The following is a 24,285-nucleotide window of genomic DNA, read 5'->3' as shown; positions in this document are numbered from 1 at the left end:
ACTTCAAAAAAAAATTTTTACCACATGCTATAGCATAGAAACAATTGTGTTTATTTAAAAGCAATTTACATTTAGCATTAATGTTACTCTTTAATATTTAAAATGGTATTTAAACATTTTTTAATTTTTTTGTTATTGTTTGTGTCTTTTGGTCAATCCAAAGTTGAAAACCAGGTATTACTGTTATTTACAAAACTTTACTATAATAAATTTTATATACGTTGTAAAAAGCACAAATTATAAATTTTATATTATCGACTTATTGATACAGCTACCTTAATATTTTAATAACATATTTTTAATAACCCTGGATAAACATGAAGTTGTAAATTGCAATAAAATCAGCAATTAATTTATGTTAAAATAACATAAAATGTTTACTTTATCAGTAATAATGTTATAATATATATTTAAACATTCAGGTAAATGAATTTTTTCATGAAGGATCACACACAAATAACTGGGCTGTTTTGGTAAATAAAACATTAAAAGAAAGATTTAATTTAATATATAATTCTGCATTTTTTTATTTTGCTATTATGCAAAGATGGTAATACATATTGATAACATTCCCGCTTTAATTTTTTTAGTTTTGTAGTTTAGTTATTTATAACAATATTTGCTATTCTGCTTTAAGGTGTGCACCTCTCGATTCTGGTTTAATTACCGCCATATTGCAAATGTTCTATCAGTATATCGAAGTGTTAAAAGACTTGGAATTCCTGACAGGTAAAAAGAAATAATGTTTAATACTGTTAAAGCATTTAAATAAATACTTTGTAACAATGACTTCCTAACCTTTATAAATCGGTAATCATTTATTTTATTTTATAATTTATTTTCTTTGAATTATCAACATTAACGGCAGCATGGTGTAGAGGTAAGAACACTTGCTACACCACACATGAGGTCGTGGGTTTAATCCCCACTTACCTTATACTGTAGCGCCCTTGAGTAAGGCGCTATAAACTGTATGAACTCCTGTTGAGCCAGCACTTAATCAGCAGCAAAATTATAATTATAATCCATAATTTCCCAAACTGCCATAGGTAACTCGAGAATGGATAACTGATGTTACTCTATGTTTAAGTCACGCATTCGACTCTCTTACATCAGGATAAAGATATATATCAAAAAAATTAATATGATACTTAATTGTTTTTCGTATATTTTTAATTAACATAGTTTTTATAAAAATACATTTTCTATTTTAGTCAAATTATTTTGATGTTAGCAGATGACATGGCTTGTAATCCACGCAATCCCAGACCAGGTAGTTTAGTTATAATTCTTTTTTTTTAAAAAGTTTTTTTACTGTACATTTAGTCTAGCCGCTAGTGGGAGCCATTGAGTTTTGCTTAGAGTATTCGAATTTTAAGACGCAAACTTTTCTTTATATTAGAATACAGAAACTATTTACCTTAGGGTGAGAAAAATTGTTTTTTTTTGAAAGTTGAAGCTATTGTCGTGAAAAATGTACCTTCTCGTGAAAAATGTAAAAATTTAATACATTTTTTTATGGAAAACTTGCCCAAAATCACAAACGCTAGCATAAATTAGGATTATACAAATTATTATTCTTTTACGCACAGGTTATATAATAATTTGTGCTGGTTATGTAAATTCCGTTACGAAATTTCGAAATCTATTTACGCCCTAACTGTGCGGTTGTTGGGAATTTCCAGAGTTGTTTTTTTATATATTAATGTCGAATCGGTAAATCCATTTTACACTGTATCAAATTCAAGGACGATTTCCGCGAATTTTTGCTGTAATCGGTAAACAAATATGCCAATATTGTTGATATGTACGATAAAAACAAACATGTTTGAAATTATGCGTAAAAACAACATGAGTGGGTTTAATCCTACATATCTAAGCAATTAAAAATACCCCCGAAAACCAAGTTTTACCCCCCGAAAACCAAATACCCCCGAAAACCAATGTTTTTTGTGCTTCAAGATAAATAGACCAATGAAAATTGTTCGCTAATCGTTCACAAGGAGCTGACTCACAAACTAAACATGCCCCGCTCGACAGATATTCAGTTCAAGTAGAAGGGACGGCGTTGGTTTGAGCTGACTAACCGCGTTGGGGGGCAAAATGACTCAGTTAAGTGCGGGACTTAGGCAGATGTCAACCAGTCAGGTTGAGTCATATTTGATAGCGCGGTAAACAAGCACTTGCCGATCGGTTTCCAGTCGATTTAGCGTTTGATGTGGAATACACAGCCTTCCACATGTTGTCTTGTAACATAATTGGAAATTTATTTCACAGGAAATTCGAAGTCTTAATGTTTTCATAACGCGAATTCGCTTTTAATCACAAGCATGACTAAACTCAGCCTGTAGACTGTTTTGCTGGGCTTTATTGCTTTTTTAAATTTAAATTTAAATCATGACCTGTGGACTTTTATGAATATATTCTTTTGAAATATAAGTAAATTAGGCCTTTATTATCTAAATAAAACCTTGAATCATGCGACGCTCTTCGTTAATTCTATTTAAATTTTTTTATTTCGATTTTATGGTGTGATTTACAAATTACCAGTTAAGTTGCCACTATGGCGAGACAAAATATCTTGTTTCTGCTTTTGTCGCCGGGTATTTAGCAGTGGGAATGGAATGTGAAAACTTTTAATATGTTTTACTCGCACATTTAATATAGATACGTCTCCTGTGTTTGTTAAATTTTGATTGGTTGTATTTTGTTTAGTTGCCTCTTAAAATTTTGATTTTTAATTTTGATTTTTTTAAATTTTTTTAAGTTGTTTCGTTTTGGTTAAAACTGTTGTTAACCAAATATCAGGTAACTTTTTCATTAATCATTCTGTGAAGGAGAAAATAATTGAAATTCAAAAGAACCCACGTGACTTTTCCTATAAAACTATTTTCTTCTTTTATTCGGAAGTGTTAAGAAATTCGATCAAAGTTCAAACTTTTAACAAACACTGTATTTGAATGAAATGGAGATCTTTTTTTTTGTGAAGTATTCGAGACAAATTTTTCGCTGCGTTGTCCAACATTTTCTCCACGTTTTAAAAATGAAGCTAAACAAAATGGCGCACGTACATAAACTTCCAAAATATTTTACCCAATTAAAAAAAGGTTGTTAAATTATAAAACTTATAAACATAATTAATATTACAATTTTTTTAACTATTCTGAACTCGTTAAATGGGTTATGTTATTGCAATACTGATTATGACGTCGTAATACTAATCAGTGACGTCACGACGGTAATTTCTGTGATGAGGAAGCAATACGCCGACGCTTCCGTCGTATTGCGCTTGTTTGTTCTAACGAGTGACGTCACATCCGTCGGGATGACGGAGTATTCGAACGAGTATCACATTTCACTGTGTTCTTAATTCGGGATTGAAATAGTGATTGACAAAATATCTTTCGATTTTTGTGACTTAAAAATGAATCATTTGGGAAGTTGAAACCTTCTTTCTTATTTTATGATGCTTATGTGATTTTTTAAGAGAAATAACATGTATTTCATTTTAATTGCAACCCTAATTATCTATATCGCACATAATATATATCAATCAAAATATTAGTGTTACCGCGTTTAATGAACGCAATAAACCATAGAGACAATATTAAGATAGTTGGAACTACATTTCGGCGGATAATTATTTCTGTAATATCCGCATTTCTACTTAATCTGATTCGGCTTCGCAGAACCCTCCGTGCGTGTGTACCAAGAGCCAGTATACCGTATCGTGGTAGCTAGTATCTGTCTTTACGCGTGGTTCGGGTAACCTAAACCAGGGTTTACCTTATTAGGTTTTGTGTAATGTGCTGTTTACCGTGAAGCCCGTGTGTAATTGGTCTTACACTTATAAGCTAGGGTCTGGTAAATATTTTGTATCGATTTAGAATGCAGGTTTCGAAAGCTGTGATTTATTTTTAGAGGTTGGTTTGGTAATTAGATATTTGTGTAATTATTTAAAAAGATTTTGCTAATGTTTGTTATTAATTTGGTGGCTTGTTGCAGAATTGAGATGTGGATATTTTGGACTAAACACTCTATATAAATTAGTAAATATTAGTTATCTTAAATTACTAATTTAGAGTCATAAAAATAATAAAATGTTTTTTTAATAGAACTTTTCCGAGTAACTTGTCTGTATAGGCTACGCTCCGATGTACACAACTTTCCATCGCTATACGAAATTGCGCGCGCTCGCTTGCTGTAATGATTCTGTTTACGCGAGCGTCACGTGACCGACGGTGTTTTCCGCGTGTTTCGACATCGCGTATGCTTCTTTTTCGCGAGTACAAAGCTGTTTGTGACGTCACAAGGACCCCTTGGGAAGCTGTCGTGGCTTAGGAAATTTTTGATGAACGGTTTAATAAACCTGATTATTATTTAACGAGCTTGAAGACGCATTAAATTGAAGTTATAAGTGATTGTGACTAAACCTTGACTTTGTTTGTTTCTATTAATTTCGTCATTTATTATCTGACAATAATAACGATGACTTAACAAAAGTTGACGCTGATTAATTCCGAATTAAAAAAAGCCGCCGTCGTTGGTGACGTCATAAAGCATTGTTGTCAAAACTTCCCAAGCGTCTTAAAATAGACTTTAATCTTTTACGCCTTCCTCTGCGTTTATTTTGGTAAATTCAACAATCCTCATTTGTTAAACTTGAGACTGATTTTTATCTTTAATATATTATTAAAAAATTGGATTCTAAAAATTAGGGTTTTAATTATTTTTTTAGAAGCGTTTCTAAGAAATATAAATATCATTTAATAAAAAGTATTAAAAACAATATTATGATGTTGTCATCGGTATGTAGGTGAGTTCAGATGATTAGTATGTAAATTTGATTTTCAATTTCTGAATAGACACTTTCAACCAAACAAAAGGCAAGTTTTTTTAAGTGCTGTTCTGTTTTTTATTTAGTTAGAAAATAATGGTTACGTCATATTCGGGCCGTGTTTAATTACTCATACTAAAAAAGAAAGAAATAAATAAAATGAACTTTACCACATAAAAACATTTTATCTTGTTAATTTTAAAGTCTATTTAAAAATATATGATTTTTATAATAGAACTGTTTAAAATATTTTGCCAAAAATTTTTATTTTTTTTTAAATAAGTTGTTTTATTGTATTTATAACATAAGGATTAAAGTTAGAGCATCATTTTAATGTTTGGTTAGACTTTATATCTGGTATCCCCAATTAAATGACTTTAATAATTATTTTTGATTGTTTGAAAAGTTATTTGTTTTAACTAAAAAGTGAATTATTTTGCAATACTTTTTAAATTCATTTGCTTTTCAAAGAACGTTACTTTTTTGTTAAATTAACGAATTTTTGTATTTTTAGAGTATATTTTTAAATTTGCTTTATTATAATTCACAAAAAAATAATTCTATGTCACGTGATTTCTGGGAAAAACAAATAAATCATTCGATGGTAATTCGAACTTCTTGACATTTTTCGCCATTTTGTATTTCCACGTGGCCGCTATGACGTCATACAACAAGGCCACGTGGCGATAGTTTTTTTCCGCTTGTTTTGGGGTTCCGCACATTTCCCGTAAACTATTTAATTGCCAATATTAACCGTTCAAACAACGCTTCCGACTGACATCATTAAACTGTCATTTGGAGGCTATTAAATTATCGTTTCCATAAACAATTTGTATTTGGTTATAGATTTAAGTCTAGACTCGAGGCTGATATACATTTATATCTCTAATCGCATTCGATTATTGTGTAAATAAACGGTTTGCATAACCAAGGTTATAGGGGGGTAAAAGTTTTTGAAATATTAACGCATATATTTAAAAATTGTTTTTATCGACAAGTAATAACCTAAAATATAAATATGAGACCAATTATGATTTTTTTTTAACAAATTTTATTTTTTTTAATATTTTGATTTTTTTTGCAAAAATAATTCTTCTGAATTTCAAATTTCGCCATAATACAGAAACGTGGCGAAACCATTAACGACCTCAAAGTCGAAATGTTTTATGACTCATCGTCATAGGCGTTGTTGTGTTTCAACAGGGTGGGCCAAGTACCATGCAAATTGTTTCTACTTATATCTTGTACGCAAATATTCGGTCTGTTTGTGTATTGGTTTTAGAAGTTGTTTACTCATTTTATCCTTTGTTAAGATGTTGACTTGGTTTTTTTATATCTATATTTTTATCAATATTTAAATGTAAATCGTTTACTTAATTTAATATGCATAAGTACTGATAAGGTTATTGTTAGGCCAGTAGAATAGGTTTAAAATATTGTTAAATATTGACTATATTCTAATAAAATCACTTAATGGTTTTGTGTATAATAAGTTTTAGAACATTTTAATCTATCGTTCAAAAGTCCCCATGTTTTGTGCCCATGTGACTATTCAAAACACGTTGCTATTCGTGACGTCACTGGCCGAACGAAATTCTTGTGGCATCTACCGCCTTTGTCATTTAAAAGTTTCCACCACGACTTACCTTGCTACCGGAACCTGATTATTTATCTTTCTTAATCTCAGAAGATAACCGAGGTTTATTAAGTTGAAGCACACCGAGTTAATATTTAATATTGTGAAGGTCGTCTGCGATCAAAAATGTTTGGAATTTTAGTGACTGTCCTTTTGAAAATAATTTATCAACTTCAGTAGCTTAAAGTTAATTTTTTTTACTAAATATATAAATTTATGTGTACTACAAAATGTAATGCTTATATGCTTTTTTTTATTAAGAATATTTCCAAAATACCTTGAAATGTTCTTACATGCAATGGTATAAATAAATAAGGCTTTACAGGTTGTTTTGTTTTATTAGCACAACCCTTTTCTTCGCTTTAATAAAAATTGGCAAATACCAAGAGGCACACGATAGCTTTGTCCATATTTGATCTGAACAACGTAGATAAGGGCGGGTTGGTACCGGTCGGGTATGGTGCGTATTCGCCGAAAAATTCGGTTATGGGTGTCATAAGGTATGCGACTACGTCATTTTGTTGTTTACGAGTGGTGTAAAAGTTAATCCTTGGCGTTATGTTTAGTGCTTACGGAAAGGTGTTTTGGGTTTAACCCACGAATTGATGTCATGGTTTAAATTAAAAAACGAACGCGGGGTAATATTTTGACGCCCTATGTGCAGAAATGTTAATTTAAACTAAATGACTCTATATTAAAAATAAAATTGAATTAGGTTTAAAATTTACTGGACTTTTAATGGAAAAATTTTCGCGCGTAAGAAAATTTTTCCATTAAAAGTCCAGTAAATTTTATCGGTAATTTTCCAGTAATTTAGTGTCACGGTAATATGCAAAGTTTTTTGTTTTTGACGTAGATTATTATTATTAAAGAAAATGTAAATACCTGATTATCAGGAAATTCCTGCAACTTAACTATCATGTATTCGAATAGCTTAGACGTTACGTTATTTATTTTTTTAAACTTATTTAGTCATGTTGATATTTAAAAATGTAGTCCACCAATGAAGTAAATTTAAATTTGTACTACACCATTTTAGTTAGCATTTGAATATATTTAATAATACTGATATTGTCTTTACCCCACTAACTTTAATTAGATTTTGTTTATTAATATAAGATTTTAATCAAATAATTGTTATCTAGACTCGGACAATACCCATTTGTTGCATAACATATTATATAAGATTAGGTGGCGCCATACTAAAAACATGACGTCATACTTACTTTGAAATTGTTAAATTTCTGTAATCGAATCAATCGGAGAAATAATGCGATTTTTTGTAATGATGTAATGCAGAAATTGCGCGGTTGTATATGAAGCACACGGAATAGATTTGGAATTACGTATTTTTCTTTTATTTTTCGGACCCTATTTTTTCAAAAAGTTTTAACACAGCAGACACCACAGCATGAATAAAACATGTCTTACTCATACAGCCCTAAACACGTGCTTTTTACTCAAGGGTGGGATTTTTGCTTATATTTCGCTTGGCCGAGATTATGTTAAAACGTTGTAATTTTAGGTTGGGAGAATATATTTTATTAATAAAGAATCTTGTATGGCAATGGAATAATTACATAACAAGAGATTACCATTTTTTAAAAACTTAAATTTATTTATTGTGAGCAACAATTTAGTTTAGACTTTTGGTTGTTAATAAAAGTTGATTGGCCTATACTTATATTACCAAAGCCTTTTTCTGTTTTATAAAGGAAACTATTTCCTTGTCTATATCGAAATTGAAAAGTTTCCGTTTTAGTATATATTAAAAATTTCGACTCGATTGAGGGCTTGTTTCGATTTAAAAATTTCAGTTCTATTGTTCAACTATAATTTCCTTGGTAATGGGGCATCCAAACACTTTTTTGTTTTTGGATATTGGTTCAACATTTTTTTAAAAAAAGCGCAACTGTGAAAAAAAATTCTGTCTTTTATTACTTGACAGATGTTATGTTGATATGATTACCGTTAAAATCGTGACATTGATAAGAAGTAAATCCATGTAACTTGTAACTTAAAACACCTCGCCCCAATAAATCCTTTCTTGGTAGGAGAGAAAAAAAGACCAGCCACAAAAATTAAAAATTAAAGTCTGAAAATAATTGGGTCAAGTTTTAGTATTTCTGTAATCACAAAAAAAAAGAAAAAATGCATTTAAAATAACCGGTATTTCGCAAACGCAAAAAATGTATAATTAATTATCTTATATTTAGCATAAGCTGGTAGCCTAAAATATATTAACCCGCATAACACGAATTACTTTCTCTCGTTTCAATTTTTTTACCGTTTTCACCACAAAAAATATTATTTTAGGGTTTTCAGTAAGAAATACCTTAAACGTGAAATGCCAGTGACATACGCTGGCTATAAACATACCTTTTTTTAATGTCGAGGTCGTATCTTTTACCTTGGTAACTGCACAACGTATGAAATCAATCTATTTGTTTTGGTTTTCTCTTATGCTTGTTTACCGTAGGAAAATTTGTTGTTTTTTTCCATAAGCAAATTCGAATTAATTAAAAAATTAAAATTTAATATTTGATATTCTGGTTTTTGAAGTTTATAGTTAAGCCTTTGTACAGAAAAGGTTATAAAAACATTAATGAATCATAGTTCATTCTTTATTGATATTCCCGAATATCACAACCCTAAAAATCAGTAAGCAAAAGAATAACTTGTGACGTCACTATGTCCTGCTTGTTTTGTCATGGTACCCGCCAATACAAATACTCCCACTTGGTCACGTGGGTGGACAACCTTTCTCAAAGTTCACTTATCCTTCCTTTCTCAATGTTCACTTATCCTTAATAATAGTCGAAGCGCCTATGCGAGTCATTATTACACTTTCATTTTTGTTTGTTTGATGCCCTGACGTCACAAAAGATTATTTGAGATATCTCGAATTCCTTTGGACTTGTCCTCGTGACGCAGAGGCTCGACCACGTGGAGATAAAAGCGTAAGGAGAAATTTTGAATAAATATTCTGAAATGTTAGTTTCGTGACTTTTTTAATGCTGTACTTAAAAGGGCAGAGGGTGAGTTTCTAACTCCTTCACCTTTCTTGTTTGTTATTATACGGATTCTATTTTAAAGGACTAAATACGGACCCAAGTTATTTATATTCGGAAGTATTTACCGTCTTGTTCGTGTATTTTTTAAAATTAACATAATTTTTTCCCAATTTAATTTTCAAAGATTAAAAAAAAAATTTCGTGTTGGCGTAAATTAAATTATTAAATTATTAATTTGAAATTTGAGTTTATTTATTTGATCATTAAATTTATGTTTGGTCTATAAAGATTTTGTCAGCTATATAAATCATATCTTGTTGGTATATAGGGTGCAATCTAATAAATTTCTTTCCCCCAAAAAGGTGAACATCACTTTAATTTATAGTTCTCATAATAATTTAACTTTTATCATAAAAATTTGGCCTAATTCTCATTAATTACATAACTATTATTTTAATATGAAAACAGTTTGAAACGGTTGGTATCATAAAAATGTCATTAAATTAAGTGTTGAGAAAAGTTAGTCATCTATTTTAGTGCTGTGTGGTTTTTGTCCGGAAACAGCTATAAGTTTACTTCTATTCATCTTTGTAATAGAGTGTAAAGGCTATTTCGGGTGCCTGTATTTTGACTTTGCCGACTTAACTTTTTTGTGTGGATGTATTCAGCATTTTTTTGTGGGTTTCGTATTTTTTTCGGTTGAATAATTTAACCAACTGTGTTATATTTAAATATATATGTATAACGATTTAGTTTTAAAATATTTTAAAATATTTGTGATAATTTAAAACAAAGATATACAGCTATGGGGGTTATATTATTTTTCTAAAAATACTTTATGTGATTAACTTTTGACACACTGACCTTCGACAAGCGAAAATAACTTTTACGCCACGTTAGAAACATGTTATAGCCACGACTTTATTTATAGACATGGGGCTGTACTGAACAATACGTTTTTTTACCTGTGCGTTTTATTATTAAATTGTAACAGAAGACTAAACATTTACCAAGTCCTTTGAAATATCACACACCATTAATCAACTTCAGGCGTAAAAATGTTTGCATTGTTACGTCATAAGTATGCGGTTTATTACGTGTTAAAGTACAGTCGTAAATCGAAACTGTTTTAAAGAATTTGAACAACGGCAGGCGATCCTCTGAACCGCTTTGATTAAGCTAACAAAAATTTAAATATTGGATTTAGTTTTTTTTGTTATGTAATTTTTCCTATGAAAAATTATATTTAGCTCTTGATTTTTATTGGATGCCCAAAGTGTTAGACGACCTTTAACTCCAGACGGTTATTATAGAAAACCCACGCTTCCAGACTAACCGCGACTTTTAAAACTATCGCCTGTGACGTCATAATTGCACTTTGTGTCACTGTAATTGAGTTTTGGTGTCTCCGAATTTTTGACTTTGTTGTGAAATAGAAGTCACGTGATTTTTTTATATGAATAGGGAGATTGTAGGGGGGGGTGGGGAAATTGAGACAGGGTTGATTGATGATACTAATAAAGATAAAAAGAAGTTTGTTATGTTTGAACAATTTTCTGTGTCAGGATTTTATTAAAAAAGAAACGATAAATTTCGAGTTGTGTATTTAAGTCAAATAGATTTGCTGTTTTATTCTTGCCTGCTTTTAAATTAAAATACTTATTTGAATTTTAGATTTTTTTAATAATAAAAAAAAAACTTTATTAAAATTGTTTTTTTAGCCTACGCAAATATTTTCTATTAGGTCAACTTTAAATTATTTTTGAAAAATTAAACTTTAATTTACAGTTTTTATGACATTTATTTTAACAGAATCATTATGATTAATGCTAAAACGTGTTTTCTATTTTAAAAGGCAAATAAAGTGGTTAATATTTCGGTGCGTTGGTCTTTTAAAGTGTATTTCTTTACGAAAATCGTGAGCTGTAAATTCTATTTGAATAAGAATTGAGATTCGTTTTTATTAAAAGCTCGTTTAAACACCCTGAGAGTGTTATTATGTTTTTTAAGTTATCTTTTTGATATGGGTGTTATTAAAAGAGTAATTTTCTTATAAAGCCTTTTTTTCTCTGAAAAAATTTCGGGCATAAAAAATGATTCACGGTCTTTAGGTCACGCGGCCTTACAACAACCGCCCGACCGGCTTAAGTTTTTGTTTTCGTTGACTAACTCCTCGGTACTTCCTTGTTTTAATATTCATGAACCATCTGTATAAATAGATGGCTCTAAGTGTCGCGACCAACACTGTTTATGACGTCACAGACAGTTTAAATTCATTTATTGTGATTTTATTTAAAAGCGTGATATCAATGCGGTCGATTCAAATATGATTCCACCTTTCGGTATCAATCGAATTTTAATTAGTTGGTCAACGGCATCATTGAATAACAGCTATTTTTCCACCCTCTGACGTCACCACACGATTAGTGCCGTGTAGCTGTGTTTATATTAAGACAAATTAAGATTTGTACCTTGTACTGTGTGCGGGTTTAGCCCACCTATGTGACGCATGGGTTCTATGTATTCGCAGGATGTGGCGCGACAGTTGTTAGGGTCGTGCTTACGCGGGGCTGTCGTAACTGACGCATGACCCACGCATTTCCCTTTTAAAAAAAAAACTCGCTATATATGCGAATATTTCGCAGGTCGTGTGACTGTTTCTTATCAGGCAACGTGCATATTCAAATGGATATTTTTCTTCTAGGTTTTCAAAGCGTTTTGTCGCGGAACGACAATTAGGGGAATTCCTAGGACATTATCAATGGATGATGTCATACTTTTCTCTTTCGACCGCTTCTCTCGCTTAGGCTCTCTCTTATATGCGTCATGTTGCGTTGCCTTTACATAAAAATGTAGACACAGCGAAGTGTGATCATTTAGTTCACGAGGTTGTGGAACGTTCTAGAAGGAGAATAAATTACTGTCTTAATTTACAAATGAAGCATTATCAGTTTATAACAAATCGACAAGACTGTTTATACACAAAATGTAGAGAAAATTTGGAAGAGTTTATAAGGTAAACGAATGTTTATAAATTAAAAAAGTTGTAGCGAGAAAAATGGAGTTTCAAAAATTTATTTTTTTGAACATTTTTTATGATTAATGTGTGAAATTTAGTTTACTTTAAGAAACAAATTGTTGTATTGCTTTATCGGAAGTAATTGTAGCTGGAAATAATCGGTTCAGCGAAGGTCGATCAAACGTCGATATTTAACTTATCCCCGTCATTGTGGCAAGTGTAGTCATGTGACGATTGCGTAACAAAAAAAACTGTGAAAAATTAGCGTACGAGGCAGTGCGCTTACCCCGGGACACGCCGAATAGTTTTGCCTAATCACGAGGGCCTTATTCCCGCAAGTTATGGAATGCGCGAGACCACGTGCTTGCTGTAAAGGTCGGTTAAATAAGGTCAGTATGTTAAGTGCCGGACTGAAGAAAAGAGAATGTTGCGCAAGCCTGGGCCCAGTGTTCGGTTGTCGTTTAGATCTTATCTAGTTTCGGACCATTTAAAGCTTTTATTCAACGAGTTTTCGAGTTAAGAAAGCTACGATTACGCCATACCCATACAATAGTTCAACCGCACGATTTTCAGTTATGTGTACGTGAGCGGACTAGATTGTGCTATGAAGTTTATTGATGTTTGTCGGGAAAGCTAAGGTAAAAGTACTGCACTGCTTTAAACCGGAATAATCCGGGTTTTTTGTTAACTCTCGATTTGAGTGTAAGCTTGTACGTGACATTGCTGTGACTGGGCTGTCTGGAGTGTTGGATAAACATAAGTACTGGTTACTCGCAATATTACCCTTTGTGTGAGTCTGGTAGGACTTACTTCGACATGGGTGGTAAGATTGTGTACATAAAGCGTCTCAAAAATCGAGAATGACAATTTATAACAATTGGGAAATAAATTGAACGATTTGTGAGTAAATCTTTGTTTAAAATTACATTTATTTGGATAAAAATCTAAAAAAATTGTCTTTCCAGTTCGGTAGGCATTTCGGTTATTCGATTTGACGTGTTTGATTTTGATTAACATATTTTGATTTAAAATTTGCTCAAATTGAGTCATAATTTATTTATTTTTGTCTCTATAGGACGGAAACCCACAGTTTGGTTAAAATATTCTAGAGTTAGTTTGAGTCATAAACTTTATCATAACTTGTTCAACAAGGTCTTCAAATATTTTTGTGTTGTTGTCGATTCGCGAAGAATCGAGATGTCGCCATCGCCCAATGACGTCATGCGATGGTCTAATAGTCGCTCTAAATGATTCACCATCACCATGGTGATGGAAAATAAGAACAGCGCAATACCGAAGTTCTCTATTTTCGAACGAAAGAAAAGTATACAAAAACAATTGTTGTTTAAATATTAAACGAAAAGTTGACTTGAACCCGCTAAGCTATAGATGAATGGAGACTTTGTTTTTAGAAAAAACTTCTTACCAGTAAGATAACTGCTATTCTCCCAAATTCGCCGGTGTGCTAATAATTATAGCCTAAACAATTAAGCCATTTTTCGTTGAAATTTACATTGCACTCGCCTAGTTGAGACGAGTCACTCTAAACTTTTTGAGAAAAGTCCGAGTTTCTTTCAATTATGCACTTCACTTTATCCTCATATTTGCACGGATTTGTTGAAGTAGCGCCGAGGTCTCACTTGGCGCCTGGCAACCGCTCTTCACTGTCTTATTTGTCGCGTGTTTTGCGTTGATGACGTCACGATATAACCACGAATTGTCATTTTCGAAGATTTTGTGTTGCGATTTGGAAAATTCTGTTATGATAAACGAAAACGTGCGTCGGTTAATTTTTCGGTGGTTTTGAGCTTTTCTGTGTTACATAATTTCTGTTGGCTTTGGATTGACAACTATCCATGCTTTGGAAGTTGACACTATCACATCAGGAAATCGCAACGTTGTGAAAATACGGTCTGGGATTTAATACACTTGCTCGTTTGTCTGTAAACATCAGCTAAGTGCTTTTGTGAGGAAATGCTAAATTAAACGATTTCCTATTAGAGCAATAAACCGAAAATTAAGAAATTAATTTGCCTTCCATTTTGAATTTAACTATTTCCCAGATCCTCGGACTGTCCTGGGATATTAGCTTGTGACGTCAGACCTAATATAGCTTTTGCATATCTAGCTAGACTTGTAAACAAATTGGAGTCGTCTCCCAAATTTCCAAAACCGTCGCGTCTCGGGTCACGTTATGGAGATAAATTTTCCAATTTTGAACGATCAAATTAAATGAGTCATATGCTCAATATCGTCTGAGTTTGGAATTAAGGTGTAAATTTGGTCATGGGCAATTTCCTTGTGTTACAATAAACATTATCACGTATTTGGGTGTGCCAGAATAAAGATAACTTAAAATAAGGCCACTTCCTCTTTGTGTTTATTGTGTAACAAAATGTGTATAATAATTGAAAGCATAAACCTATTCAAATTTAAACTTTTAAACCTGGAAATGATTTAATAATCTTGAAATAGAAAACTGTTTAACAATCGATTACTTTATTTTCAGGAAAAGTATTCAACAACCAAAATGAGGCGATTGACGTTTATGGAACAGATGTAGAAGTCGATTACAGAGGTTATGAGGTAAATAATAAGACTTCTCATTTTAAATTGCAGTTTTTAGAATATTATTTCAGCATTTTATTAAAAAAACATGTATTTTAACTAAGTTATTTTGATATCAGCCTATATCTCTTCTAATTCCCGCCAATCATACAAATCTGACATTTCTGATTTACTTATAACGATGAACCCGTTTATCGTTAGCGTCATCTGAACCGCATTGTGACGTCACACGTGAACTTTGTTAATTCACACGCACGTGGTTAGCGTACCTGTGGCTTGTAAAACGTTCCTGCCGGCCTCGCGACTCGTTAATTAAAAGTTTCAGACACACCCAGCGCGTATTATATGGCGTCATAACCTACTAGCCACTTCCTAAATGTATATGGCAGTGCATATGATTATTATTCAATGACATAATTACATGCAGCGAGAATTTCAACAATTGCCTATTGTCTGGCTTGCATTGCTGTGTTACAACAACGGTGTTTGCCCGAATTCTTGATTAAGTGCCTCGTGTAAATGTTGACGGCCTTATAAACCGCATCAGTGAGTTGCAATTAATCAGCACTTGACAATAAACTTATGATTGTGTTACAACGCGATAGCCTAATTGTTAATCATACAACTGAACACTAAATACATAAAAATTGTCATTTTATGCAAAAACTACCCCCAGTTGCAGATTGTCGCTCTATTGTGTTGGTTTATATTTTAAATAAGTTTCAATTTTTTAAGGTCACTGCGGAAAATTTTATCAGAGTTCTCACCGGGAGATTACCGAAAGATATTCCAAGATCTAAAAGATTGAACACAGATGATCGAAGTAACATCTTGGTGTATATGACAGGTAGGCTCAAACTTATTAAATTGATTGATTAATGATGTGTGTTTTTTTATTTTTTAACTAAAAGCCCCATTCTTTCAGAAAATAGCTTTCTATGGTAAATAGATGCCATTAAATAAAATAGAAAGTTCTGTGTTTTTAAACAAATTTTTTAAATCTATTTTGACTTAAAATCCGCATTTCTTTGGCACCTTGGTCACCAATGTTGCTATGACGTCACAACGGCAGTGTTGGTGACAAGGTGATAAAGTGATGACGTCAATCTATACTATCACGTGACTACAGAGTTGAAGATTTTTATAACAAAAAGTCCATTTTGGATTTAAAACGATGAAAAAATATTCCTAAAATGTTAAAAATTTGCCACGCCCTGTGCTGGAAGGCCTACAAGGGCAGCTGGCCAATAGGAAAACGACCCGGGGCGCCGAACACCTTAATCACCAATGTGATTGGCTAAAAACCCAAACGCATTGGATTAAGGTTTCCAGCGACCACGTGGTACAATCAACTTCAACTGAAACATTCGTGGAATGTCTGACTAACGTTTTTGGAATATATTTGTTTTAAATAAATAAAGAGAAAAAAAATGCGTTTTAGTTAATTATATTCAAAAACAGTTTCGGTTTTTTAAAATTCGTTTAAAAATTAAAACGATAATTGGTAAAGTGTGTTTTTAAATTATATTTTAGGCCATTATTTTAATATTTAACTCGACTTCAGTCTCGATTACCCAGTATTGTTTAGTACCGCCTGTGATTGTTACGTCACAGTCACGCCACTCTTAAGTGTTCTTATAACGACAAGTAGGTGTTAAAATGTGTATATCCGCTTATTTAGTCCATGTGTTCATCCGCTATTATTAGAATAGCCTTTTTATTTTAATGAAACAATTATGTTAAAAGTCCGCTGCAATTATTGTGTTCTTCCACTGAAAAAAAGAGTTCTTCCACTAAAAAAAAACCTTTTAAAATAAATCCATTTATCGCACTTAATATTCCGTATTCTTCCGCCAATAAGATTTTGTGTTCTTCCGCCAAAATTCTAATGTGTTATTTACAATCCAAAGGTCACGGTGGAGAAAACTTTCTCAAGTTTCAAGATGCTGAAGAGATTTCCAGTTTGGAACTTGCTGACGCGTTCGGACAAATGTGGCAGAAACGAAGGTACGTCATCAATAAATACGTCATCAAATAATTTTTTAAATAAATATGAAATAAGTTGTCCATAAAATTAAGAATAAATGTTTGTATTTTTGTATCTGTTTAAGTGGTGTTAGTTGATGGTCTTAACTATTTAAATATCAGGCAAATTTTAAAACGAAACTCCTCTAAAAATGCCCCAGCTGCAAATTATAATACCGGCTTCCACAGGCTGCTGTCATCGTAAATTCGCCTTATCGCGATTCGCTTTAATCTTGTATTGTGACGTCACAGATATCACGAGTTATTGTTTATCATCGACACCTGCCAAGCGGTATCAATGTATTCCAAGTTTTACTCTCCCAACATTCTGGCGATCGGGAGCAGTCAAATCGGCGAGGACTCCCTATCGGTGAGTGATATTTGAACTTGAAATTAGACAAACTCTTCGGTTTTTGGATGTATTATAATGGATATTTGCATGTTATTAATCGTTTTTGTTGATTTACAGCACCACACAGACCCTAGCATAGGAGTTTATATTATAGATCGGTATACTTATTATCTGCTTGAATTTCTTGAAACAGTCAGCCCTGGAAGCAAGAAAAATATGGGACAACTGGTAAGAATTGACATCTTTAAAAATTTTGTACATTGTGAAACAGGAAATTTTAAACTATTTTTTTTTTTTAAATTTTGTTTTTAACTCGCTACCGCTCCATGTGGCAATCGCTACCGCTCCATGCGTTTGGGTTTCTGTTTGTTTTTTTGACATTTAAAATATTTGTTCAAGTCTCTATTTATTTTGTATTCAATTGTATTGGTAACAAAAAAATACAAACTTTAAAATAATTAAATATTTATTTTAATCTCTAGTTTAAGGTTTGTCCCAAAAAACAATGTATTTCTACTCCTGGGGTATCTACCCACCTTTTTCAAAGACCCCCGAATCCCGCTCTTATATCCGATTTCTTTGGAAACGTTCGACATGTGGATTTGTCTGATGACGTCATAGGGTTGGAGGAGAACAATTACTTTGATTTAGAGAAGTAATATTTCTGATAAAATTTGCATTTTTTTTTCTATTTTTAGGTGTTTTTGATTTTTTGAATACCTTTACTTATATTTTTTAACTACTAGAAAAACGAATTTGCAAGAGCAAAATCAAACTACTTTGAAGAAGAAAACTTTTCAACATTTTGATCAATTTCCAACTATTTCAAATACAAAAGAGAATTCTGAAAAGAAGAAACAAGTTTTCATGGCTGACGTGGCTTCTCTCTTTCTCTTAATTGCAATAGTTTATTCCATCCAATCACTGTTCAGAGGCTAAAAAAATCCCCCAAAATTTTTTGTTTTTGTTTTAATTATGTATCCAAAGAGATTTTTAATAAAAAATTAAACCATTACAAATTATTTTCAATTTAATTTTAAAGGTGTCAGATCTATTGTACTTTCAAAAACAAGATGCCAACGGAATCGATTTAAAAATTACACAAACATCTTTAACCTGTCTTTATACGGAAAACAAGTCAAAATGTGTAGCCATACCACGAGGCCATCTTATTTTTAAAAATTGTAAATTTTGGTTAGTGAGTTGATAGAATTGTTGTGCAAATTCGTTAAATTTAGATTTGTCGAAACCTACGCCTTTCAATCACGAGTGATAAGAATTTTACTGTGTGGGTTTTTTGATAGTTAGAAAATGTTTTATTACCAACAAACACGCTTAATTGCTCAGTAAAGATTTTTTTTCATAGGCTTGTATGCATTATAGGCTACTTCTATCGTAAATTGTTCAAATTCTTTACTTGTATAATTAGAGAAGTTATTGAAACAAATGTAAAGACAAATGCACCTAAATAAAGGTACTATTGTTGAAAATTTTAAAATTTAATGTCGGGTAAAAGGCAAAAAAATGATTTTTTTATAAAACAGATATAAATATATTTAAAAATTAATATAGAATAGAATGTAGTTAAATTTGTAATTTTAGAAATTAAATATAGGATGACGTCAACTCTAAGTTTGATGACGTCGGAACCCAACAATTTTACAGAGAGTTTAGTTGGGAATCCTTTGGTTTGTCTCTTTACACAAGAAATATCAGATTTGGCAAACATAATTTCAATTTTTATTGGATTTACAATAATTGTTGGTAAGACTTGCAAAAATAAATTTGCAAAGTTGTGTTTAAAAAACAGTTTTTTAAATAAATAATAAAGATTTTGAATTAAATTTCATGGGTAAAGTCTTAGCATCTTATTTTTTCAAAAAAATTATTTGCTTAAAAGAAAATTGATTTAGTTAGAAGTTATGGATTCTATAATACGTAGGTGGTAATAATCAACCGTGCTTTCTTCTATGTTAATATCTCTTACTTTGTATGCCTCCTACACAATACAGCTCAAGCATTGAATTGCTAAGTCTACACCATTGCACTTTATTTAGACTATTCTACGTTATTGTTTTTAAATTTAAACTAACTGATTAAAAAACATATTTGTTATAGTAAAATACTATTTGATCTTTGTAGGCAATATCTTGGTTTTGTTAGTCATATATCGCTATCCAGCAAATCGCTTTACTCCTCTCAATTGGTTGTTGTGTCACCTAGCGGTCGCTGATTTAGCGATCGGGTTAACTGTGTTTTTCTGGTATGGAGTAGCAGAAATTTTACAACTACCTATTCACTCAATGTTAAAGGTTTATCTTTCTAAAATATTTACTATATAGAAAAACAAAACTAAATTTTAAACTCAAATAAATTATATGTAAGCCGTTGTGTTTTAAGTATAACATTTGTCTTTACGACACAAGCTTATTGGCTTAATTCCCACTGCTTTAATGCCATAACACCTTTGAGTTAAGTGCTATAAAAAAACATGCTTTTTTAAACCAAGTGTTAACTCCAGTTAAAAGAAAAACTAATACGATTAAAAGCCAAAGACCTTTACTATAATAAATATTTTATAGGTCGTTTTATATGGGTTAAGCATAGTCATGGTAATTGCCTCAATGGAAGGGTTAATGATGATAGCAATAGATCGGTATTTTCTTATTGTAAAGCATACACGGTAAGAATATTATTCCGCAAGGTATTGCAACAAAATTACTTTTTATATTATTAAACGTTTGAAAAAAAATAAATTTAAGCTAGTGTTATTTTAACATTTAAATAATTAAAATCATATGTTTTTGCAGTTATACTAAAGTGCTGACAAAGCTTCGCCTTAAAATAGCAATCGTAATATCTTGGATAATTCCAGCTGTACTGGAGATTGTTGCACCTTTAAGTGGGTGGTCATGCGTGGTGTTATGTGACTGCAGGTACGTCATATGTTTGTCCTCATACTTCTTTTACTGTCTCTTTATGTATTAATTGAAACTTCAATAATAAATAGATAATTTTATAAATTTTCAACATATGTTTTTAAAGAATACACAACCTTAGACCCGATGATAAATATTGTTTTGGAGCTACCTGTTCACAAATGCTTCCTCCTCTTACCAAACTACAACTATTTCTAACAAGCGCCTACGTCATCCCATTGCTTGGAATAACAATCGTTTTGTACTGCGCCATATTTTACAGCGTTCGTAAAAAGGCAAATCGGCTTCAAGCTTCACTTAGAGCATCACATACACCTTCTCCTACTTCACCGAACTCTTCGGGTTCTCGAAAAGATTTCACGACAAATCTAAAATGGCGAAATAATCTTGAGGTGATACATGAGCCTTCTAATGAAAGATCCGAGGTTAGATTTAGCACTTTTAACAAGCAAGTGGCGCTTCCCATCGAAAATGCTCAAAATGATGAAGTTGTTTTGGAAAATGATGAAGTTGTTTTGGAAAATGATGAAGTTATCTTAAATAACAACCAACAAATTAATATGGACAAATTAAACAATCATGTTAATGGAAGCAATTCATCTTCTCCGGATAAAATAAATCTTCCAGTTTTTGACGTACCTCGAATACAAACCGCTGTCATCTGTCATAACAAATCCCTTGCAAGTCCCATACGAACGGCCGAACTTCCGGGTCAGGTTCCCAGTCATGTCATTACCAAGTACCCCACTATCACCTTGCGACCGCCAAAAAGACGAAAGTCATTATCAGAAAGTTCCACGTCATCAAAAAGGGGGAGTTCTTATCGAAAAGCTGTAACCAGTATGGCTATAATGATTCGAAGGATTACACCGACGAGGTCAAAGAGGCGAACTAGCGCCGCACGTAAGCGTGACGTCAGAGTAATGACGTCAATGTGCATTATTATGGGAATTTTTGTGGTAACGACTTTTCCTTTGATTTTCTTTAGTCTGTATACATTTTTTGACAACGACAGATCTTTGAAAGAAATATTTAACATTTTGTTACAGGTGAGTTTGAAATATTATTAAAATAACTGATCATCATAAATAATGACGTCATTTGCAGGTCACGACACTTAATTCATTGTTGAATCCGTTTTTGTACTTTTGGAGAATTCCTGCCATGAGGACAAAGTTAAAAAAATTGGTCAAGTACGACCACTGGGTGTCGAAGTGGTGGACTTGGAGAAGTTCAAACAAAGTGTTAATTGAGGATAAAATGAAGAAAACACCTAAACCCGAATTAAGTGACAGCTGGGAAAGTGTGCAATCAGAATAACTTACTTTAAGTGATTTTTGCACTTTATTGTATTTTACTTTCTACTTTGCATTAACAGTTTTCTATATTCTACTTGTTGTTGATAGTCTCTGTTTAAAATTGTCAAAACGAATAACATATACTATTTCACAGTTTGTTTATAACTATTATTATATATATAATATAAATACTTTAACAATATATACATATTTAAAACCCTACAATACTTTTTGTTTAAATACCAAAAAAGTTAAAAAATAGATGAAATAAAAATATTTTTAACTTCGTTGCGAAGAACTGGAAAGTGGGCGACTGACTGATAAACTTGACACGGGTCGTCTTGGGGTCAATTTTAAGTTCGGTGACCCTTGAAGTTTGAGGTCATAGGTGTCCCTTTCTTTGTAACCGTTGACGTATCCCATATGTGTGTCGTCATATTCAAATTTCTCTTCTATGCCTAATCCTCGGCCTTCTTCGTCAAATCTGTAAATATTCATTGTTTAAAAATTTTTTTTGTTGTTTTACGTTGTATTTGTATTTGATACTTTAGATTGCTGGAATTATTTATTGTTTTTTTTTGTCACTCAAATTGTTTTTGCCTACATGAATCTGTTTGTTTAAAATCATATACAAAATTTAAAAAGGGTTATACTGACCTGATTTTGTGCGAAACTGGATACAACGTGTGATCAGTCATTCTTCCTACATTACCAGTTGTTGATACACCCTTAAAAAAATTATTATAAAATTGATATAGTTGTTATTTAAAAATCCTATTTTAATGATATATGGAATTAATGGTTATATTTTAAATTTTCTTTCAATAAACAAATAACTTTACAAACTTACCGTTATTCCTATTAGCTCTGGGGCTTTTCCTATGACTCCATTATAAACAATTTCTCTTCTTGTTCGAGTGTCTGGAAACTTCTTCTCGTATTTTCGGTCAGCAACTTCGTTCAAGCAATTTATAAACATTTCGAAATCAATCAAGCGATACCCCTTACGCCTATGATATAAAAGTATTCTGTTATGTTAATTCCCAAAATGTATTTTTTCTTTAAAATCATGGTTTTGCAAAAATAAACACGCGACAAATTAATAAATTTGCATAAAAGGATTTCTAAATTTACATTTTAAGAATAAGATCAATAAATAAACAACAAACTTGTGTCGCGAGAAGATGACGTCAACGTCACCAACAAGCACAGTTTTGTTGTCAATAAAGAAACAATCCCGACATAACTTTGCCCAATTTTTGTTGTTCATCTCTTTCCCATCGCTATTTATTTCGCCATACCTTTATTAAATGATCACATAAATATTAAATTTAAATCTAAATATTTTACCAAAATGTATTTTTTATACTTCATTTGACAATTACCTTGCAAAACGATAAAATGCATTTTCCAAAGTCTCAATAATTGGATCGGATTTGGGTATAATTTCAGGTCCACTACTCGATGTTGGTGGTACGGGACTCGGCGAACGACTTTGTTTTATAGGTTTAGGTTTTAAATCTGATTTCTCTTTCACTATTCTAAAATATAACAATTAAAAAAAACAGTAATTAGCAACTAATACTTAACAAACTTATACAAAACCACGTTAACTTACTTGGGCGGTGCTGGAATATTTCTTGGTTTAAGCAAAGGTGAATCTAAAAAAATTGCATTGGAAATTAAAAACTTTATTTTACACAACATACGTTTGCTTTATAATAAATAAATTTGCATTGTTCCAAAATTTAAAAACAGAATTTGTCTTAAACCACATTGTAATTTTACTTTGTGTCGAGGTTGATATTGTGTGTGTTTTCTTCTTTTTCTTTGGTTTAGTTTGAGTTTGAATTTCTCTTTTCAACTCAAAGATTTCATCATTATCAGTCCCTATACATTTGTCTATTACCTAAAAAAAATAATTACCAAAGGTTAATTTACAATAAAAATACTTTAAACCAATTTTAAAAAGCCTTAACAATTTTTTTTATTTCAAACAGTCAAAAAACATAGCTTACTATAATTGTTAGATTTGTTGTGTTCGTTCCCATGGAAACCGACGTGTTTTGGACTTTCTTATTTTTTAAATCTTAAAAAAAGGAATGTTATTGTTAGTTATATGAATAAAATAAAGTTTAGATTGTTTTTACCTGGTGTTGTTTCTGTGGCTGTTGTTGCAAATTGTTTTTTGCTGTTTTTCTTGTTGTTAATTGTTGTTGTTTGAGTCGATCGGTAAAAATTGTCGTTGTCTGTTCCCACAGAGGCATCAACCATCTAAAGAATCAAGAAAATAGTTTAATAAAGCAAAACAACATAATTTACAAAATTAAACAAATTACCTGTATTGTATGTACGTTGTCAGTTTGTTGATTTGATGATTTTATTTGAGCATCAGCCTGTACCCCAGAATTAAATGCTGTAAAAGATCATTATTTATTAAATACAAAACCACAAAAAATTAAACCAACAAAAAATTATACCAACCGGCAGCGTGGTGTAGTGGTAAGAACACTTGCTACACCACCATGACGTCGTGGGTTCAATCCCCATTGATCTCATGCTGTAGCGCCCTTGAGTAAGGCGCTATAAACGGTGTG

The 24,285-nt window shown here is 31.7% G+C and overlaps 1 protein-coding gene across 1 annotated transcript; it reads left to right on the top strand.

Moving 5' to 3' along the window:
• The first annotated feature begins 67 nt into the window (after nucleotides 1-67).
• On the top strand, nucleotides 68-22,589 carry LOC145743625 (uncharacterized). Its single transcript, XM_082561627.1, has 16 exons — nucleotides 68-174; nucleotides 423-473; nucleotides 638-729; nucleotides 1,215-1,273; nucleotides 15,016-15,092; nucleotides 15,810-15,921; nucleotides 16,985-17,081; nucleotides 17,352-17,469; nucleotides 17,569-17,679; nucleotides 17,934-18,055; nucleotides 19,067-19,215; nucleotides 19,594-19,763; nucleotides 20,034-20,134; nucleotides 20,262-20,387; nucleotides 20,497-21,439; nucleotides 21,498-22,589. The coding sequence occupies exons 1-16, from the start codon at nucleotides 103-105 to the stop codon at nucleotides 21,708-21,710; spliced, it is 2,613 nt and encodes an 870-aa protein (XP_082417753.1). The 5' UTR covers nucleotides 68-102; the 3' UTR covers nucleotides 21,711-22,589.
• Nucleotides 22,590-24,285: the final 1,696 nt, after the last annotated feature.

Source organism: Corella eumyota, chromosome 2 (genome assembly GCF_963082875.1).
Source record: "Corella eumyota chromosome 2, kaCorEumy4.1, whole genome shotgun sequence".
NCBI classification, from domain to species: domain Eukaryota; kingdom Metazoa; phylum Chordata; class Ascidiacea; order Phlebobranchia; family Corellidae; genus Corella; species Corella eumyota.
The sequence above is the reverse complement of the archived record's forward strand: the minus strand, read 5'-3'. Positions and strand labels throughout refer to the sequence as shown.